Raw genomic sequence first — 21,774 nt, forward strand, 5'->3', positions numbered from 1 at the left:
TATGCAGAGACGCATGTGGGAGCGACTACACATATGCCCATATGTATGTATACATTAGGGTGGGTCGAAATAAAAACGTGTATGTGTTTTTTTCGTTTAGTGCTCTGAAAACTGGTTCTTAGATACCGTTAAGATATTCTCCCTTATTCTAAATTTCCTGCAGAAGTATGAAATGAGATATTTTTTCGATTGGTTGGGAGCAACAATTGGATTTTTCTAGCTGAAAATAAAAATATAAGATGAAGGATCTTCCCGTTACAATTTAGAACTTAGACATTCGTTTTTAGAGCTGTTCAAGAACGTATTTTTCAGTGTACTAAGCGAAAAAAAATCGCAGTTTTTCGACCCACCCTAGTACATATGAATAAAAATATCTGTGCATAGTTTATGCCGCTTTTAATGAAACATATTGTGCCATTGTTCTCGGCTGACGCTTTTAGGCGCTGAAACTTGTTGGCAATCACACACACACATATATGTATATGCAATTGTCGAACGCTTATTGTGTGCGCCAAGGGAATGCGCACACGTTATCTACTTTAGCAAAATAAAAATCTCAACACATTTATATTTTAGTTTTGTGGTGAAAATATTTACTCTACAACAACAGCAACACACATGTTATTGTCTGAGTGCACGTTTATTAAAAATAATAATGTTGTTTTGGGCGACACGCAGCGAAAGTGGCCACTAATTATCTCCTCAGGGCGCTCGAAATGCCTTTGTTGACCAGTGTATCAAATGAAAGACAATTATGGTAAATGTTGTGTGCTTTGTAGGTGAGTAAGTACGTTGATCGCAGTCATTAGCCCACGGCTGCGGGTAAGTTGGATTAAATATAAAAAGAAAAAAAAAATGTTTTTACATGTTCTTTAAACCCTATTTTACAATTCGACAATGTTTTTTTGTATACGCGACTTAAAACTAAACTACAAATCAAAAAAGTATAGAATATTTGAACGGTAGTGGTACTGCTATGAGATAAGTATAGCATATCATATTTACGTATTATATATTCGAATTCATACATTTGCATTTTTGTTTAAAATTGGAGTTATTACACACTATTTACTTCCACTTGCTGTCATGGCTTTAGGTAGTCCAGATTTCATTTTTGGGCTTGTCTTACTCGATTTTCAAAACATATTTCCAATAATTTTACTGTAATGATTGAATGCAGACTCTTCAGCTTCGTTGTGTTCGCAACTACTTAACGTCGTTCTCAAAAGATGCTAGTTTCTGGTACGAGTTTAACATTGACAGGTTTCATATCCAAAATATTAACCAATTTATTAGCCAAAATATTAACCAAAATGTGTTGACTTGGTCCTTAACAGATGTTGAGATCCTCTACTATCTACTGTTGGTTTAACTTTTTCGTCATTAAGAGACCTCAAACTTTACACGAATATAAAAAAGGTTCTAGTTAAAAAACATGAAACAACATTAACTTAAGTTGCATCGAAGAATACCACCAGTCGGTCTATAGAGCCTATTTTTCGGGTATTATCCATCATTGGTTAAGATGAGCAGCTTCTTGGGAGAAAAGAACGTATGTAAAATTTCGGATGGACTTCTGAAAAGTTGATAGACTAGTTACCTTATATATGGTATTTACTATGTAGGCTTGCCAAGCCACACGCTTCTCACTCACGCATTTCGATCTCTCTCTTTTTGTGTCTGCAAATGTGTCTAGCTTCTCTCTTCACCTCTCGGTATCTATCCCATCCCGCACATGTTGTGGTCGATTGTAACGTTGGGACGTAAACAGTCTGTTTTTTTCCACTGCGTCACGGCATTCCTCATAGTGTCAGCTGTTCTTTCGGTTTTTCCGAAAACAATGGTTTTATTTGCAGCTATACATAAGGAGCTTTAAATGCCGTCCCACAGTTCCATTATAGCAGGTTGCTGACGAGTATTCTCAGGAAGCAGGAGTGCAAGTCGATGTTAGCAGATCAGAGCGTACGCACGTCTAAAACACTGGAGAAGTGTCTTCCGTCTATCACAATATGATCGATCTGGTTGGTGGCTTTTCGATCCCGAGACAGGCAGGTAGCTTGATGAATTTCTCTTTGCTGGAATCTAGTACTACAGATAACTATATTTCGGGCCCGTCGAAGTCAACGAACCTCAACCTATTTGGGGATATTTCCTCATGGAAGCTGAATTTACCGACCGTTGTGGCCAAACCTGTTGTTAAAGTCGCCAAGCACGATTTTAACATCATGGCGGGGGCAGCTCTCATAAGTGCGCTTAAAGCGTCCAAATCCTTATTTTCCGTCGGGACGTGGGCGCAATTCAGCAATATGCTGAAGAACTTAATTTTGGAGCGTATTGTGGCTAAACGTTTCTCCACCGGGGTGAATGACAGGACTTGGCGACGGAGTCTCTCTCCCACTACGAATCCCACACTGAACTTGCGCTCCTTTATATAGCCACTGTAGTAAATCCCACAAGGGCTTACTAATCTCAGTTATTGTACCGTCCATCGTACCTATTGGACGGCGGTCATGTCATCCTTTACTATTACGTGGATAGCAACCACCTGGGCAGCGACACGTTTCCAATTAAGGGACCGGACATTTCATATGCATGTTCTTAAATCGTAGTTCTTAATGCGTTTGTCGTGGTCGTCTTCATAAGGGGGGGCTTGGCAGGTCCCCACCCGGGGAGGTATGTTTCGACTTCCAACTTTAGCTTGCTTTTAAACTGTTATATTTTGGCTAACCAGAAGATATTTTGTCTAAGACCGTATGTCATGAGCTGCTTGAGCCATAAGTAAAAGAATCGTTTCTGCTCACTCCTAAGTGAATGACTATCAGGAAACGTTCCTCACTTGCTTAAATTTCTACACATGACTCCATCCTCCTCGTTGGTTCTTTCAAATTGTCTACGTCTTATAAACTTTCTGTTATATTTAAGTGTACTAGAATCATCCTTAAAATGATCAAAAAGTAAGAAGTTTTACGAAATCGCCCACAACCATTAGTTGAACGTATTCATGAAGCGTGGAAACATTAAATAATGAACTCTTATTTTTTGATGACAAGCCCGCGCACGAAAGCCACCTGTTGCTCTTTGGAATGAACATTTCAATAAATAATTTATGACATTAAAAATTTTCTTCTTCCGTTGGTATTCTTGGTTTGACGCACACTAGTGGTCAACGCACTAAAAACAGACAGAAGGCGGTGTATTGCTGCGGCGATAACCATTCATCATTCTGTCATTGCTGAGTAACCAGTCGCATTTGTAGCTAAACTTTTTGTCTCCTATGCCCAAAACTGCCATTAGGAAGAGTAGGCTGCTGGCAACTAAGACATTTGTTCATTTGTATGGCCGCTTTTAAGACTGTTGTCGGCGCGCTGTATGACGCGAATAGCGTGGGATTGCTCTTTTTAGTAATGAAACTACTTTGAGTTAGTGCAGTGAAGGTTTTGTAATCAAGGTGATTAAGTAGAAATGGTAAAAATCGCTTTACCAAGTTGATTTTGATAATATTGCACTTCAAATCAGCTACTCAACTTCTTTAGAGAAATGTGAAAAATTTTTAAGTGAATTGGCACCACTGACAGCCTCAAAGGTAAGTGGTTTTGCTCTTAGTCATTCATTTAGTCACTCTTGATCATTTCATGGTGCGGCTTAGTCGTTGCTGCTTCCATTTGTCTCAAGCTGAGGTGTTTTCTGCTTAAAATCTTGCTTACTTGCTGCTTTGTTGTTGTTGTGTTGTTGCTATCTCACCAAAAATAGCCGCAGCTGCTTATCAGCTGTCAACTCTAATGTTGTCATTCAGTCATTCAGTCTATTCCCTGAACCGACTTCACTGTCAACTGTTAATGGTTCTCAGCCGCCTGTGCACTTGAAAATCACTTCTATCTTCTGGTTTACCTTATGATGCATTGGATTTGCGCTTTCTGTTTTTAATGAGAGTGAAAGTGGTTATTTGTTGAGATTGCACAAAAGATGATGAATAATAGCGTTAAGTGCAATTTAATTAATTTCTTTCTAAAAATATCTTCATAAAATTGTGGTAACTGTAAATTTGATTAATTAGTCTTAGAAAGTTTATTTTGACTTTCTTGTGACTTAAAAGCGCTCCAGCGCATTGCTTTAAGGTAAGGGTGTATGAAATCCAAATTATGTTAGCAGAAAAGCTGAAAGTATTTATTTATAATTTAAAAGCCTTTAAAATTTTATTATTTTTTCACTGTTATTTTTACTTATTGGAATGAGTTTACTTTTATTTCTTCGTTTTTATATCAATCGCATATGAATATTCATATTTATATACATATGTATATGGGTAATATGTGTAAATAAATATGTTTTCTGTCTTTTTTAGTCACTTCTTTCTTATTGCCCAACTTTGTGACCTTTTTGTCCGTTTTTGTTCCACTCAAAGTGCTTCCTTTTGTCCGTTAATTAAAAAGTCCGTAAGCCGTCCATTCACATTTTGGGTTTCCGAATCGCTTTGTGACCTTTTTCCCGATTGAAAACATTTTAACGCTTATGAAAACAGAAAATTGATTGCACAAAAATATCCATTCATTTATAAAAATATTTTTTTTTTTAATATTTCGTTTTTATGTGAGTTAAAGCGTTTTGAAAGAAGACAACAAAATTTGTGAGGCTTATTTAATGTAAATATCATATTTTAACCAAAATTGGTTTACTGCTTTACTCTTACAAAAGTATTATTTTGGTTTGGTTTCGCCAAAAATAAATACGATATAAGATCTAAATAAATATGCAAAGAAGAATGTGAAAGTACCTGATAATATTCATTTGCATCCCTTAAAAAGTAAAAGATCTTGTGATGAAATATTGCCGAGATAGCAGGGCTTCGAAACATATTTTCTGATAGATCCGTTGAGTTCAATTTTCGATGATTCGTTTGAGTATTTCAACTGATAAATGGCGAATGATACATACGTGTTATGTTTTGCTCTAAGGCCTGAATCGAAGCTGAATTGTCCCCTTAGACTTAAGACATTATATATGTCCACAGGGAAAAGTGTAAAGGTGTGATATCAAATGATCTTGGTGGCCAGTCGACCATCCCAAGTCGTGAAATTATCTGCTCGAAGTGTTATCTTAATAAGCCCACTGATTAAGCTATGTGTGGGAAGTGACGCTAATTTGTTGAAACCAAATGTCGTCGAGATCACGAGCTTCAATTTTAGGTATCAAATTGTCGGTTTTTATAGGGCAATAACGGTCGCCATTGACGGTTACATTCCCATTTTTGAAGGACCGGATAGACCGATGATTCCACCGAACTAAAAACCATGATCTTTTCTAGATGAATTGTCAACTCTTGAACCTCCTCAAGTTGCTCTTCGTCCCAAATGCGACAATATTGCATGTTTAGATACTCATTGAGCCAGAAATGGATCTCCATGCAAAGCTATATCCAATAGTCGTCCGAAATCGCCGATATTGATAAATGAGCCGCTTCTTGGTGAGAAAAGGACGTGTACAAAGTTTCATAGCGATATCTCAACAACTAAGTAGACATGACTAAATCGACTGAGTTCATCAGGCTGTTCATTTGTATAAGTTATATTATATTGTTTGGTTAAGCAACAAAAAGTCAAGTATTGAAGTTCAGAACCCAAATTCAGAACCCAATATCCTATAAATATTATAAATGTTCTCAATAACGATTAACATACAATTCAAGATCGGTTTGGTTCAAATCTTGCACTTGGTGCTGAACTTTACTATTATTTAGCAAAGACACACGCCAATTCAAGATCGGTTTGGTTCAAATCTTGCACTTGGTGCTGAAATTTACTATTATTTAGCAAAGACACACGCCTAAAGCGCTGAAAAACAAATTCTTATTATAATGTGAGTAAATCTGAACGCGCATAGCTACGAAATTTCCGATTTGCACACAATTTATTGCGTAACACAACAAAATACACACATTTCCTTTGCAAATAACTGCATTTATTGCCGAGATTGCCAGCGGACATTAAATTCCACATAAATGTGAACGATATATTTTCAAATAAATACATTTCAGGATTTACCAGTTTATTTTGTATATCCATATTATTGCAGAAGCAACTTCATATTATTTGATATATATACATATATATATTTACGAGCAATTTACGAAAGCAGTATGCACAAGCCAAGTGTCAAGAGGTTACGAGTTTGTCTCAAATTATGGCTTGACGCAGTAATGCAGATGTGATTTTTGGTATCTTTTAATGCTTTGTCACTTGATTCGACAACAGCTGTTGACTTTCACTCGTTCATTTGTATGGGTGTGTGTGTGTATTTTTGTGTACTTTTGTATGTTTATTGGAGTCGTATTTTTAATGGAAATTCTCATATGCAATTGTTTGAGATAATGGTGGACATTATTGCTTGAAAGTATATACTATACATCGTTTTGTAGGATTATGTGAACTTGTATATAGACTTCTATGTGTACTTATGTAGTATGAAAAGAACATTTTATACGAAATATGATAATACTTTTCTAAATTTGAATTTAAGAAGATTAATGCGAGTTCGAGGATTACTGAGTCAAATAATATTAGTTTTCAGCCACAAAGGCTTAACTTTTTCAGCACCACGAAGAATGTACAGGACATGTAAATAATCTCTCAAAAACAGTTTCTGATTAAAAGAAAATTATTTCTACAAATTTCTAAGACATCAAACAATTTATTCATTTATTTGCTGCTTTTGCATATTTATTATTGTACATTACATCGAAATCGTCGCTATAAAGTGAATTTATATAACCTTTTAAACGCATAATGGGAATTTGAGCAATGAAGTGATTCAAGCTAAATTTTATGCCAAAATGTAGTATATAAATATATACTCACATGGCAATGGCTAAGATTACAAAAGACAGTATGTATTAGAGGAATATATGTACATACATACATATATAGGTGGTATGCAAAACCCTAGAGTACAAATTATTTTCGATTTATTTAAATTGCTTTCTCTTAGGCAATAAAGTTTAAATAACTTTAACGATATAATATACATACGCACATATGTAAGGCTAGGTCAGGTTAAACTGGTAGGCCAATAAGCCACGTATAGACCAGTTATGCCATTAAAGAAGAAGAAGATATCAATTTTGGTTCTTTGCGATACTGCGATACCATATGGAGTTCAGTTCCTAGGTGCGAGAGAAGTAGTCATCCTCTTATCCCTGCGGGAAAAGTGCACAAGAAATACTCCTAGTTTCACTGGAGCCCTGCTCTAAACATTTCCTGCAGTCATCTCGGGTGTGTGCCGTCACGAAACAGTGATCAGTTAGTATTCCGATCATTTTATCGAGTTCGAATAGGAATTTTGTACATGACTTTTGCAATCTTTGCACAGGTAGCTCGTTCCATCGGGCTTTGATTTTCTTTACCATGCTTCTGTCGAGATCGTCGTATAGACAATGTGTGGGATTCCTAATGTTTATCACGTTTTCGGATGTTAGCCGCACACCATTCTTGACAATCTTTCTGCTGCAGCCAGTAGTCATCCCGCAGTTTTCAGCGAAGACGTCTATAGGTGGCCGGTTTAGTACCAGTTCAAAAGCCGACGTTAGAGTTTTTCTTAAAGCTCCCGTTATGCACAGCGTAGCGAGCCTCTGAACCTTTTCCATTGGCTTCTGGTAGGTGGATTTCCGTATGCAGAATATAAAGCATTGCTAACTTTCCTTACTCTTTCTTCAACGTTAATCTTCCACAGCAGTTTGCGGTCTAAGACGACCCCAAACTATTTGGTGCGGTTTTTGAGAGAGAATTGTGTCCCATTTACTTTTATACATAGTTACATATACATTGGCTGTCTTACTAATGATTTGAATTCTGTTTTCTGTTTAAGATTTACTACTTTATACTACTTACTTCTCCCATGTTTGTATATAAACTGAAATGTTTTGCTCTTTGTCATTAAGCAAATAAATCTACAACTGTGAAAAATGAATTTGCTACTAAAAAATTTTGCGTTCAACATAAAAAACATGCCTTTAAAAGTGGTGCGTAGTTCAAGTTATGTACTGAATCCATGCGGTACACCATGGCGTATGAGCAAGAGAACATTTATAAGACAATTGTATGAATGCTCATTACATTTGATGTACTTATAACTTTAACTGCTTATAACTGCTACAAGAGCTTGTTTACTTTGAACAATTAATAAAAATTCAAGGACAACAGCAAAGAAAAATAAACTAGAAAAATACATTAAAAACATTATTTAAATTTCTACAACATTAATAAGCGCATCAGAAAATTGCATAAAATTCAGCAAGTAACATTTTCATCTTATAATAATGTTCACAAAAACTAAACAATTCAAGTCTTATGATATTCGAAGCTACACTATATTTTTATTTTCCTTTAAGCGTCGACATATCTTCTGAGTAGCTTAAATGGTAATTGGAATAGGCTCTCAAGAAAATACGCATAACTTTCTTCTACTTTCACCTTAATGCTGAAAAGTTTGTTAAATTTCGCTAAAGAGAATAATTAGGAAATATTAGTGGAACTGTTACGAAGAAAGATAGAGAGAGAGAGAGTGAGAGAAACGACTTTATATTTCAATTATCTACTCAACTTACTTTTGCCTTGAAGGCTCAAAGAAAATATATTTAATTAATTCAAGTAATTTTATCTTAAAAAGTGTTGAAAAAGTATTTTTTTCTGAAACCACATTAGTGTGAGGTATTTACCTTGTAACATGGATAACGTATATTTAAAGTTTGTAATACCCAGAAGAAAACGCCAGTTATACTTTTAAGTATATGCTTTAAACTATGAACCATTCTTTGAACTATAACTGTATATCTATAAATGATCAGCTTGACGAGCTGAACTGTTTTAACTATGTGCGGCTGTCTGTCTACATGTACGCCTTATAGAGCCAGTTTTTGATATATTGACCTGAAATTTCGACACGTCATTTTTGCAAAAGAAGCCGTTCAACTGTCGAAACCACTGATATTGGACCCCTTTGGTATATAGGTTAGATTATACTGACTAACTTTCACGTCATACATAGAGCTAAAGGTCTTTTGTAACGTCAGACGGATATTAATAGTATTAATACAAGCTGAAGTTTTCGTCATGTAGTACGCCAATGCTTTTTGTAAAGTGTAATGGAGACTTGATTACGAAACTTCTTGATAACTAACCCTAGTTCTAGGTACGATCAAACATAAGCAGAGTAGGTTCCAACGTCTCTCTCATGCCTTCTTTCCTTAACCTCCTTCTGATGGCAGTAAGTCGTGACTAGGCCAAGAACCGTCCTACTATCCTCTCGAGTGGGAGTGAGCAGAAAGCTTGCGTGTTTTCGTGTTTCTACTCCCTTGCACTTTTCCAGTCCTTGTATTTAAAACTTTATGTGACTAGATATCTTCACGAAATTTGAAATATTGTTCAAGGTCTCACCACATTCTTCGTGTAAATTGTTTAGATTCAAGATCTTCATAAAAACTATTTCATACTTATGAAGTAAGCATAATTCGTCGTAAAGGTTGTTTTGTCAAAGAAGACTTATAGGCAAACTCTGTGTAAGCTACAACTTCAAATCTTGGTAGCAAATTGCTTTACCTACTAAGAAGATCGGTTTATAAAAAACTTTAACATTGTTCCACGGTTTACAATTTGGGTCTGTGCGATTCTGGGATGATGTTCCTGCAATTAAAAAAAAAAACAGTATCTAACTCAAATATAGATTTGCAGCTTTCTGACCTTAAGGCAACGCAGAAGCTGTCATAGCCTTTAATGTTTTACTCACACTGCTGGTAACTTTATATATGAAGAATTTCTTGTTTCCACAAAAACAATTTGTATTTTCATGTAATCATTTGTATTAGTTTAAAGCTCGTTTGATAAATGTTGAATTATCTGAGTGAATTATTCTTCCCGTATTCCAAGTAATCTGCAAATTACTGCTCAGCGCTATGACAAAATGATGACGATGGTGGCATCAAGTTACCCCTCCATAATGTAACAATGTACTTGTATGTCATAATGCTGCCTTTACATGGTTACAAAGCATACAAATGTACATTATGTAGGAAAACAGCGCACTCCTCGCCTAACTTTCCTCTCCCACTACTCTATCTTCAGAGCATATTTTAAATCGCTGTACGTATATACTTGTACACAGAAATAAAACAGAAATAAAGTGAAATTTGCATTGCAAAACGTTCGCCTTCAGTTTTGTACGTTCAGTCGAGGAGAATGGATTTAAATTACACTTGAACACACACGCTCGCTCGCTCATGATTATAAAAATGAAGTTTGTACAAGAGAACACCCACGAGCAAAGCAAACTTTTTCCATAAGGTGATACTTAAATGGGTATGTTTTCAGGCATAAACTGAAAATGATAAGAAATATTCTACTGCAATTACTACTACTCATATTTTGTGTGTGTGTGTGTGTTATTGAAAGTGAAATTAAATTTGTGTTGGCGCCACCCTGTACCTGTGCAAATATTGTTAGGTACACACATATGTATGCTCAACACTTTGTTGCCATGTATATATTTAGAGGTAAAAACAGTTTGTATGCGTGTGTGTGTGAGTTTGTGGCACATTACTGCTGCATGAACGAGTCACCGTCAACCTGTTGGACCCCGAGGCGTCAAGTAATCGTCAAGCTGATTAAAGCGCACCACACGAAGGCCATTTGCGTGCTGGCGGCAACATTCCAAGGAAAATTCGTTTGGACAGCTTGTAGGCGTTGCTTCAACACTTTCGATCGTTTGCTAATTTTACACATAAATTATGTAAATTTTGCAGCAAAAGATGTATTTTTAAAGCTGTGGGTATAAGTTCCCAGTACCGAAAGCAAATCGAGCATAATGCTGAAGTAAAAACTAGTAAATCCCGCTGAAGTATTGGCAGTACCACACTAATGAACGATGACAAATTAGAGTGAACAAGTCTAGGTGTACATATACATATATTCAAGTTCGCAGCAGTATGCATATTCATAGCCGCACATATGTATGTACATACATATATACCAATAGTATTTATAAACATTGCTAATTGTTGTTTTTAATAGCACATCCCTAGGTTATTTATAAAGCAAAACACAAAATGTAAGCAGGTGCAGTGGCAGCTGCGTCTGCGGCACGTGTGGTAATGAATATTTAATAAACAGAAAAACAAAATATCGGCACATGTGACTAAATTTAGATTTTTGAAAAGCTAAAAGCGTGGGAAATTATTCGATATTGCTGCAAAACTTTATCGTAAACAAACTAGGAAAATCTGTGTTCGAGTGCAGCGAACATTGGATACTTAAGCAATTTGTGAGCACTAAAGGCATGCCGAACATATTCATATAGCAGAAAATCTAGAGCAAAGTCTGGACTGCTTCTATACATTTCTGACCCTAAATACCATTTTGATTAAGAAAACATAAAATTTAATTTCTGGAACATATTTCTCTAATTGATCGACATATTGTAGACCTGATTCAGCCTGAATACCGAAATTATTTAGGTGTATGGTGATCTATTTCGAGCTACCCTACTTTATCAAAGAAAACACACAGAAATTTCAAATTTAATGGGAAATGTTCATTATCATTTGAAAGAACAATCCGTTGAGTCCAATTTTGTCCAATAACTGGCGAATGATACGCGTAATGTTTTGCTCTAAGGCTTGAATTGAAGCGGGATTGTCCGCATAGACTTTAGACCACTACAAGTTCATATACCCACAGGAAGAAGTCTAACGTTGAGATACTACACGATCTTGGTGGCCAATCGATTGTCCCAAAAATTGAAATTATCTGCTCACCGAAGTGTACACTCAATAAATCTATTGATTACGTTCGCACCAGCATCATTTTTGATGAGATATGGACCGATGATTCCACCAACCCACAAATCACACCAAACCGTATTTTTTTCTGGATGAAATGGCAGCTCTTGAATCTCTTCAGGTTGGTCTTGTTCCCAAATGCGGCAATTTTGCTTGCTTACATACATACTTATTGAGCGCGAAATGGGCCTCGGACAAATGGACGAAATTTAGTTCGAAAAAGTCGGATCTTTTTGGAACTTTTCCAGAGCCCATAGAGCGAAGCAATGACTCTCCCCAGTACACTCTCAGCTACGTCTGCTTTATATTCTTCTCTTGTTGGGTCTCAAGATGGGTGACGGTTTTGCGAAAAGTACGTTCAGTAGATTGAACGTGAATTTTCGTCATAAAGTTGCATGATTTGCAAACGTTGTTCAGTAGGTCTTTTCATAATTAAATGCGAAACCATACTGAATGAAAACAACATGACAGCTTTACACGACTCACGTGTGATCTTTCAAAAACCGGCTATTGAAACCATTACGAGCAAGGCGATGCAAGGCGATGCAAGGCCAAGGACTTAACCAATTCAGTAGATACCAAACCATGTGATTATTAGGAAAAGATGAAGATATATAGAAAGTATTCCGACATTTTCAATATGAAGTCTACAATAGGTACTGATTACCTTACATCTTGTATCAGCTGGCTTGTAATCTTGAATTCAAATTCCGTCTATTTTTCATTGAGATTTGCACATCTTAAAACGCAATTTGTGCTCAGTTTTAATCCGATATCTTAACTGATGCCAGATTTATTTACTGTAAGGTAAAAGAATCTGATGAAGTTTAAAATGGTTACTTAAGTTGTCGTTTATCTGATTTAACTCCATTCTGTGTTAGTTTTGCAAACAGCAACATGTTGCGAGGATACAAAAATTACTCCTTTCGCCACGCACAAAATAATTGAGTAGTTGGGTACCGCGGTATGCTTGTGTTCCCAGTTGCATGGTTACACGTGATTACACTTAAAAAATACCCGTATATGCTCACCCTTAAGGCTTTGTACATCGATCAATCTCACACAAAAGATATCAACGGTTAATTGTGATTTCGTGTTGAGCGCTTTATCTCCCAATTAATTATAACATAATTAAAGATACGCGTGAAGGCTTGCTTTGTTTTTTACATGGTTACAAAAAGAGCACATGCCACTAATAAATGGACGCGTAATGCATTAGGCATATTATTAATGTGACAAAATTGGGCTGCAGTTCTGCGGAAATTAGCAAAATTCTGAGCGTGTAAATCATTAATGAGCACATTGTTGTAAATATAGCAGTCGCATTTCAGAGTACAACTCGCTAAAATAACAAATAACAATTATTTTATTGAACAGAAAAATCTATTTCTAAATATTATTTTGTGAAAAACTATTTGTAAATATTGCTTTGTGACTAAGTTAAACATAAACATGGCCAAAGCATATTGCGTTCATTATTTATTCATATAGCGTGTATGCAAGGTTAATTATTTTTTCGCTTCATTCTCCATATTTGAACACAAAATAATGCAATTTAATTCGCACGCCGTAAATATTTACATTTGTATGTGCACAAATTTCACAAATTTTAAAGCTTTTTATAACGGGCGATTTTTTTGAGGTTAGGATTTTCATGCATTAGTATTTGACAGATCACGTGGGATTTCAGACATGGTGTCAAAGAGAAAGATGCTCAGTATGCTTTGACATTTCATCATGAATAGACTTACTAACGAGCAACGCTTGCAAATCATTGAATTTTATTACCAAAATCAGTGTTCGGGTCGAAATGTGTTTCGCGCGCGTGTTTTGTTCAGCGATGAGGCTCATTTCTGGTTGAATGGCTACGTAAATAAGCAAAATTGCCGCATTTGGGGTGAAGAGCAACCAGAAGCCGTTCAAGAACTGCCCATGCATCCCGAAAAATGCACTGTTTGGTGTGGTTTGTACGCTGGTGGAATCATTGGACCGTATTTTTTCAAAGATGCTGTTGGACGCAACGTTACGGTGAATGGCGATCGCTATCGTTCGATGCTAACAAACTTTTTGTTGCCAAAAATGGAAGAACTGAACTTGGTTGACATGTGGTTTCAACAAGATGGCGCTACATGCCACACAGCTCGCGATTCTATGGCCATTTTGAGGGAAAACTTCGGACAACAATTCATCTCAAGAAATGGACCCGTAAGTTGGCCACCAAGATCATGCGATTTAACGCCTTTAGACTATTTTTTGTGGGGCTACGTCAAGTCTAAAGTCTACAGAAATAAGCCAGCAACTATTCCAGCTTTGGAAGACAACATTTCCGAAGAAATTCGGGCTATTCCTGCCGAAATGCTCGAAAAAGTTGCCCAAAATTGGACTTTCCGAATGGACCACCTAAGACGCAGCCGCGGTCAACATTTAAATGAAATTATCTTCAAAAAGTAAATGTCATGAACCAATCTAACGTTTCAAATAAAGAACCGATGAGATTTTATGCGTTTTTTTTTAAAAAAAAGTTATCAAGCTCTTAAAAAATCACCCTTTACTAGTTTTTATGCTCGCCCTAAGGGGGTCATCCCATGTGAAAGTCGGTTTAGAGATATTTTAGGATTTTTTTTCTACCACCGGTAAACAGTTAGAGCTTTATATTTATTAGCATTTACTATATTTAGACAGTGCAAATGTAAATTTTAATATATTTTTATTTGAAATAAAAAAATTAGCAAAAACAACAACAAATGAATATACCTAAAATTGGACGTTTGGTAGATATTTGAAAAAAGTAAGTTTCGAATTTTGCGCTTTCTTTTGTTTGCTTTAAAAAAAATTTGAATTTTGGGAATCTTTTTTTGATAGTAGTTCATTCTAGGCACAGTTTTGTTAAAAACGCCTTTAAAATATCAAGTTTGCACTCAGCGCTCCGAACAGATCCTTCTTGAAATTGCTCCATTTTTAAAATGAGTTAGAATTAAAAAGAAACACTTTACTACCTAATTATAGACAAGTTATAAAAGCAATTTAGGAAACCAAAATCACATAGGATGACCCCATTAATACATAGTATTATTAGTATGTTTAAAGAAATAATATACAAGTTGACTCGGGCTGGCAAGAAGAACAATATTCTCACTAATTTCAAAACAAATCTTCAATATCGACTTCCAAATATATATATAAATCTCCGTTTCTTTTATTGTGCCTCCATTTTAGAGCGCTATTCGTTGGATTGTTGAACAGTTTCGATCCAGATGATGAGTGCAGGGTCCTCAGCTACGCTTTCAAGCAATTCATTTCGATATCTACTCGATATTGTTTTTGCTATATATTCAGATCGTTTGGTACCAGTTTCTCATTGGCACGTTTTATACTTAAAACATTTACCAAATCTGTTGAGTCTATCCATAAGTAATGTTGAGATCCTCTGCAATCTCTCTCATGCCAACATGACTAATTTCAACTACTGTTTCTTTAACTTTTTCGTTGTAATCGTCATTAAGAGAACTCAAATGGATTAGTTTGCCAGAAAATCCAACAGATTTGGTACTAACAAAGTAATATTTAGTATATTAAATCGATTAGATTATATAAAAATTTTCCAAAAAAATGTTTTCCAACCAGCGACCAGAATATATTGGTGCAGAGTTTCCGGTTCTTAGAAGTTTCACTTGCTAGACCTTTTTGTTCATCCTCTTAGTCCTTTCATTGATAAAATATTGCACTACATTGTTCAAAACCAAACCAATAAATGGTACACAACGTCCTTAGAAACTTAAGCAAAACATCAGCAAGAAAATAAAACTGGACTGCTTGTGTCTAATGGACTCTTCAAAACTAATGCCCATAATTGCACACTTCATAATCTGCGATAGTGAATGTGGCAACTAAATTTGAAGTGAAAATCTTTTGTGTACAAACAATTTCAAATTTAATTGGCTTTTTAAACAACTACTTAGCGTGTGTCAGCTCATTTTGCAGCTACGTCGGAAACTTTCACAATTGACTGACACTATAAAGCCAACATTTACGCAACGCACACATTCGGTTTAATTAAGTTTGGTGCGTTGCTGAAATTCTCATGCGCCCGGCCGAACGCCTGTGGTCCCGAATAACCCACAAATGCGACACGTTGCACACACTTGGCATAATTAATTTCCATTTCTTGCCGTTGCACTCCCGACCGACTCATGATTATGGAAGTTTCGGCTGTAACTGCTGTCATTTGTCATCGCTAATACGCTCTTATGACTTGTCAAAAGAATTTTCCAACTCGCATCTCGGTGGATGACGGCACTCAGGGAGGGAGTCAATAAAATGTCAATTGTGCTCTTCCGTCATGATGTCCGTCAGCTACTGTCCGCGTTCATGGCAAAGCATTGTGTGGAAAGTTGAAGAGCGGCAGCTTCAAGTTTTTGTTGAATAACGAATGTAAATAATCCGTAAATTTAAATAATTGTAATTTATTTTTTGGGATTTTCATTAAAGAGCGCACAATTGGTGGTGTAATAGATGAGGCGTTCGCAAAGGTCAGGCATGCTTGTCGAATGTTCGGCTATTAGTCTTCTGGGAATTGTATTCAACTTAGTAGATAATACTGTATATATTATATATACTAAGTATAGTATAGTATATAGTACTTATTTATACTTATAGATTAGGGTGGGTCAAAAACGGAATATTTTTTTTCGCTTCTTACTCTGAAAAATAGTTGATAGGCACCTCTAAGAAGGGCTACTACATAATCTTTGAAAGGAAATATTTTTTGAAGTAGTTCGAAGCGGGGTATAAACTTGTCTATCTGATAATAGGAAAAAAATATAGAGAGCTGTTAAGCTGACAACCTTCTCTTTACGATTAAGAGTCCAGGCTTATAGATCAATTTTAGAGATGTCTATTAATGTATTTTTCAGAGTATCAAGCTAAAAACATGATTTTTAATTTTTTTTGACCCAACCTAGTAGATATAGATTTATAGATTTTTTGATCCACCCTAGTATACGAGTATATATTGTATATCTATTTATATATATCGTCATTGAAACAGTGTGAGTATGTACATATATAGAAAACAAAGTTTTTGTTTAGCTAAATTCTTAAGGTCAACTTTGTTGTTATGTACTCCTCGACCTAAGTACTACGATGACTTTATATACTTTTGTTTATGAATATATACATATTATACTTGCATATAAAAGTATATATAATTATGTATGCGTATGCAGCTAAATCGCTTGTCTCAAGTTTGCGTCATGCTCGTGATGGTTAATTATCCGTTATGCGGCGATATAGTGTTTCCCACGAGATGGCTAGATTATTGAATTGCAGTTTTCGAACTTTCTATCGCTTTTGTGGGGTGTTGAATTACCATAGCTCCCTTGTGTTGTTTGGCGATTTGGATATGAAGCATAAAATTTTCGTCTTTGGGCAAAGTAAGTTTGTGTACTTATGTAGCCCTGCTTGTTGGTATACATATAAGTGATGAGTATTTTTTGCCAATTTATTTCGTATTGTAGTTAAATTGCGTTATTAATTATATAGCCACGCTCGCATGGGCAGTTGTATATGATGCTATGTGTGCGCTAAGTAATTTGATAACAAATGAACATACTTATATTCAGTGAGTTTACTAACCTTTTATATAGTAATTCTATGCCTGACATATGGCTCAATTGAAATGAAAATAGAAGCTCACGGTTTTCTTGCAATATGCATAGAATTGTGAGGTTATGATTTCGAAAATATAAATTATTTTGCTTTTCAGTGATAATATCATTCAGCTCGACTTACTTACTTTGTGGGCGAGAAATACCTGCTAAAAAAAATTATTTCAGTCTGGAAAATTATTTTCATAAATTTCGAGATTCGAAGGATGTAAAAGGTCCTTGGTACTATGCAAATGTTAATATTTTTCTTCGAATCAGAGCGTTTCTACCGACCTTAAAAAATTTGTTCAGCAGATGGCGTCTGGTAGGATTCTCAGTCTCACTGCGTGGACGCCAATAGAGCAATGGCCTGTAAAATGCCCCGATCGATCTTGGGCCAAAAGGCTTTTGCGACTGCGCAAGTAACTATGGTGGTTCAGCACTGATCGAGCTCTTGCGGAGATCAGCTATTTAGTGGTAGAACACAAGAGGATACGGAAGCACCGACCCGTTCTCATCTCAGCTCATCAGCTTTAAAGTTTCCTGCGATTCCGCTGTGGAACTCACTGTTAATAAGTCCAAAGTTCTGCTATATGAGTGGATGGTCACTTCTCTGAAGGAGTATATCTACTGCTGTCTTAATGGCTGTAACCTCGGTCTGGAAACACTGCAATAGTTAGAAAGTCTCTCCTTCAACAGCTTCTTCCCACTCCCAACTGCCACGGTATATGGGCAGAGAAGGAACCGCCAGAGTTCGATTTGGCGACTCTCTGAGTCTGTAATACAAAAAATTATTGAAAATAGGCTCTTTTTTGCTTGAGGAACAATAGCTTTATAGTCTGCGAAAAACAATTATTTAATTAATACGAGTACAGTAGGATTGAGGTCTTCATTACATATAAATATATGTACATTGCTTGAGTGAATCCCTCTCTTCCTCTCCCACTGGCAGATATTACAAATCAAGAACTCAAAGAGAGTTTGTTAAACTTACTTCGAAATTAAATTTGCTTCAGAAGACATGACATAGGGTGGCCCAAACGCAACATTTTGGTCCTCTAACAACAACTTCATTGTCAAATCCTAATCCATGATAAGAGTTTCAAGTGATGAGGCATGGCAAATAATGTCTGCCTCATCAAGTAATCAAAATTAATAACTATGTAGGTAGATTAGAGTGTTTCTTAAAATAAATTAAATAATTTTAGGAACAACATTGGAACATCATGTACATAATACGAGGTGTGTTCAAAAAGTATCGCGAATTTTGTGTTTTTTCAAAAATTATTTATTTATTCATGAATATCTATTTTCTCCCTTTCAAAGTAATCCCCATGAGATATTATACACTTGTGCCAACGGTTTTTCCAATCTTCGAAGCACTTCAAAAAATCATTTTTTTTTATCTTCTTCAGCTCCTACTTCGATTCGGTTGTCAACAATTAAATGAACATTCAAAATGGCCGAGCTTGTCGGCATAAGTGAGAGGCATGAGTACCAACATAACACCACAAAAAATTCGAAATTCGAATATACGTAACCTGCGAAAATTCAAAATTCGCGATACTTTTTGAACACACCTCGTATATAAACATTATTCTCACATTAAAGGATCACCTTTATGCAAATTTATGTGATTGTAAGAATAATTTCGCGCATTAAACATTTAAGTTCCACATCTCCATGTAGCTGCTCGGCATTAAGGCGCACACGTGTGTAAATCCAAAATGCACAACACCATATTATTGCTGTAATCGATGTCGTCGCCGTTGACATTGCCATAGTTGCCACTGCCAGCAGTAATATTTTCTTGGCTACTCAATTAAATTAAGAGTACAACTTGTTACGTTCGTTATTTGTTTCTGCGTTTTCTTTGCTCACTTGACGCGAACACAATCATAATAAGTCTTATTACATTATATTACCGGCCAGCGCCGAGCAACGCGCACACAGATCTTTTCAGGACATGTTCGCTTAATACCACACACACATGCATATGTATATATTCAGGTCTGTGGAGCGTGAAATTCGTTTTGTTCGTACTTTATTATATTTATGTTTTCAACCTTATGGAATTCTGTCTGAAACTTCACATCGAGTTTTATTTATTTCTTGTGCTTTAGTGTGAAACTTATAAAAAATAATAAGAAGCACAGGTGTTAAGGATACCAGTTGAGAGTCAATGCAGGAAAAATATGCTCAATAACTATGTGTGTCACTGTGGCAAAAAGGAAAGAATTTTTTCCTTACTAGAGATGTAATCTTGAGCTTCGAAATCTAAGACACCTATTTTAGCCCTTCTTGAACTCTTGAGAACACAGTTCCGAGTATTTATATTACATAATGACAAACGACAGACCATTGCAATTCCGAGCTTGCGTAGTAAAGATTATTTCGAATTGCTAAAGGAATTTTTTCAGATCAGAAATATAAATAGGCTTTACAAGGTGATCCATTTCGATGAAAAAAACTTCATATTTAATGGGAAATGTTTACGTATAACATTCACATTCACATTAGAACATTTATTTGGCATTTATCCATCTCTTTCAAATGGCTGCGGCTACGTTTCAGATGGTCCATCCGTTGAGTCTACTTTTCGATGACCCGTGCAAGTATTACGACTGGTAACTGGCGAATGGTACGCGTGATGTTTTGCTCCAAGGCCTGAATCGAGGCGGGATTGTCCGAGAAAAAAGTCTATCGGGGTGATTTCACACAATCTTGGTGACCAATGGACCGCCCCTAAACGAGAAATTATCTGCTCACCGAAGGGTTCTCTCAATAAATTCATTGATTGATACGATGTGTGGAAGGTTTCGCTGTCTTGTTGAAACCAAAGGTGGCCGTATCACCAGCTTCAATTTTAGGAATCAGATAGTTATTATGGGGCGATAACGGTCGCCATTTACGGTTACGTTCTCACCATATTTTTGAAGAAATATGAACCGATGATTCCTTTGGCCCACAAACCACACCAAACCGATGTTTTTTCTGAATTAATTGACAGCTCTTGAAGCTCTCCCGGTTGTTCTTCGTTCCAAATGCTGCAATTTTGCTTGTTTACAAACCATTGAGCCAGAAATAGATCTTGCTGAATATAATTTGATTCGAAAACGTTGGATCTTCTTAGAAAAAACGCGTTCCTTACGTCAGTCCGAGTTGATACGAACGGCGCCGAATCGTCTGAATGCGAATCTGTCTTACGGCCTTGACACTAGTCTACTTCCAATTGGTCTTATATTTTAACAACACAAAATCACATTAGTTGACTGAAGAATATCGTAGTAGTGATCTCATGTCACTTCTGCTGTAATATGCTGATTTTGTGGGAATGAGGATTACTAATACATTTTCTCCATTGCGAGTATAAATTTGTATATAAATTTATTTGTATTAATTTAATATTGATTGCTTCTTTTCTATTGTTAATTGCAGTTAGTTGGAGGAAACGGAAACGAATATCACTTCAAGCACAGGACATTGCCGCACGCTCGCACAAGGCGAAGCATCACACACACGCGACTATTGAAGAGCCATCCATTGGTGAGTAGAAGTTTTAGCACAATTTGTTTCTATGAAAAGGAAATTTTTGCTAATGAATATATAGAAAACATAGATAGTCTGAGGGTGTGAATATATTCGTGTAAAGTTTATACCAAAAGTTTTAGGTTCCAAATACTCGTATAGTTGTTCTTGAAGTGAAGTTCCACTAAAACTTAGTCTCTCGAGTTGTAAGTTCGTGGCTAGATATGACGCCGTTGTCCGGATATTGAGGAGGAGACATAGATTTTTAAGAATAAATTAAGAATTTTAAAGTTATGAACAAAATCTTAATATTTTTTGCCCAGGGTAGTGTACTCTAAAACTCAATGAGAAATTATCTTCGACATTTTTTCATCACCTCTCTTTTGAAAAACGTTCGTTTATTCGGCATTGTTGATCGTTTCTATTTGTTCACGTGCGGATCCTCAGGTGTATTCTACACTTGGGGCGAAATACAGTTAGTCTGCATGTGGGCATATTTGCATATTTCAGCTCATTTCAATATACCTGCATATTAATCAAATTTCATTGAACCACAGGCAATGAAATGACTGTTGAATTGGATAACACGATTCGTATGCTAGGAAATTGCATTCAGTAGAAGTCCAATGAAGTGAGGGTTTACCCACGCCCGGAGACAGCCAGACGTATGTACATAGCCAGTCGAATGACGAGTAATGCAACGCAAATACAAATGTAAATACCAGATTGCCAGTCGATTAACTCTGCGGTAGTTACACGCCAACACAACCAGCAATCACG

At 36.1% G+C, this 21,774-nt stretch overlaps 1 protein-coding gene across 1 annotated transcript in view; it reads left to right on the forward strand.

The window, feature by feature from the left end:
* The window catches only part of LOC105227005 (neuroendocrine convertase 2), a 66,198-nt gene that overhangs the window by 32,012 nt on the left and 12,412 nt on the right, over positions 1 to 21,774 (forward strand). Inside the window, exon 2 of the mRNA XM_011206150.4 lies at positions 20,905 to 21,012. Within this exon, the coding sequence (XP_011204452.1) occupies positions 20,905 to 21,012 (108 nt within the window). The remainder of the gene's footprint in view (positions 1 to 20,904; positions 21,013 to 21,774) is intronic.

Source organism: Bactrocera dorsalis, chromosome 2 (genome assembly GCF_023373825.1).
Source record: "Bactrocera dorsalis isolate Fly_Bdor chromosome 2, ASM2337382v1, whole genome shotgun sequence".
Taxonomy (NCBI): domain Eukaryota; kingdom Metazoa; phylum Arthropoda; class Insecta; order Diptera; family Tephritidae; genus Bactrocera; species Bactrocera dorsalis.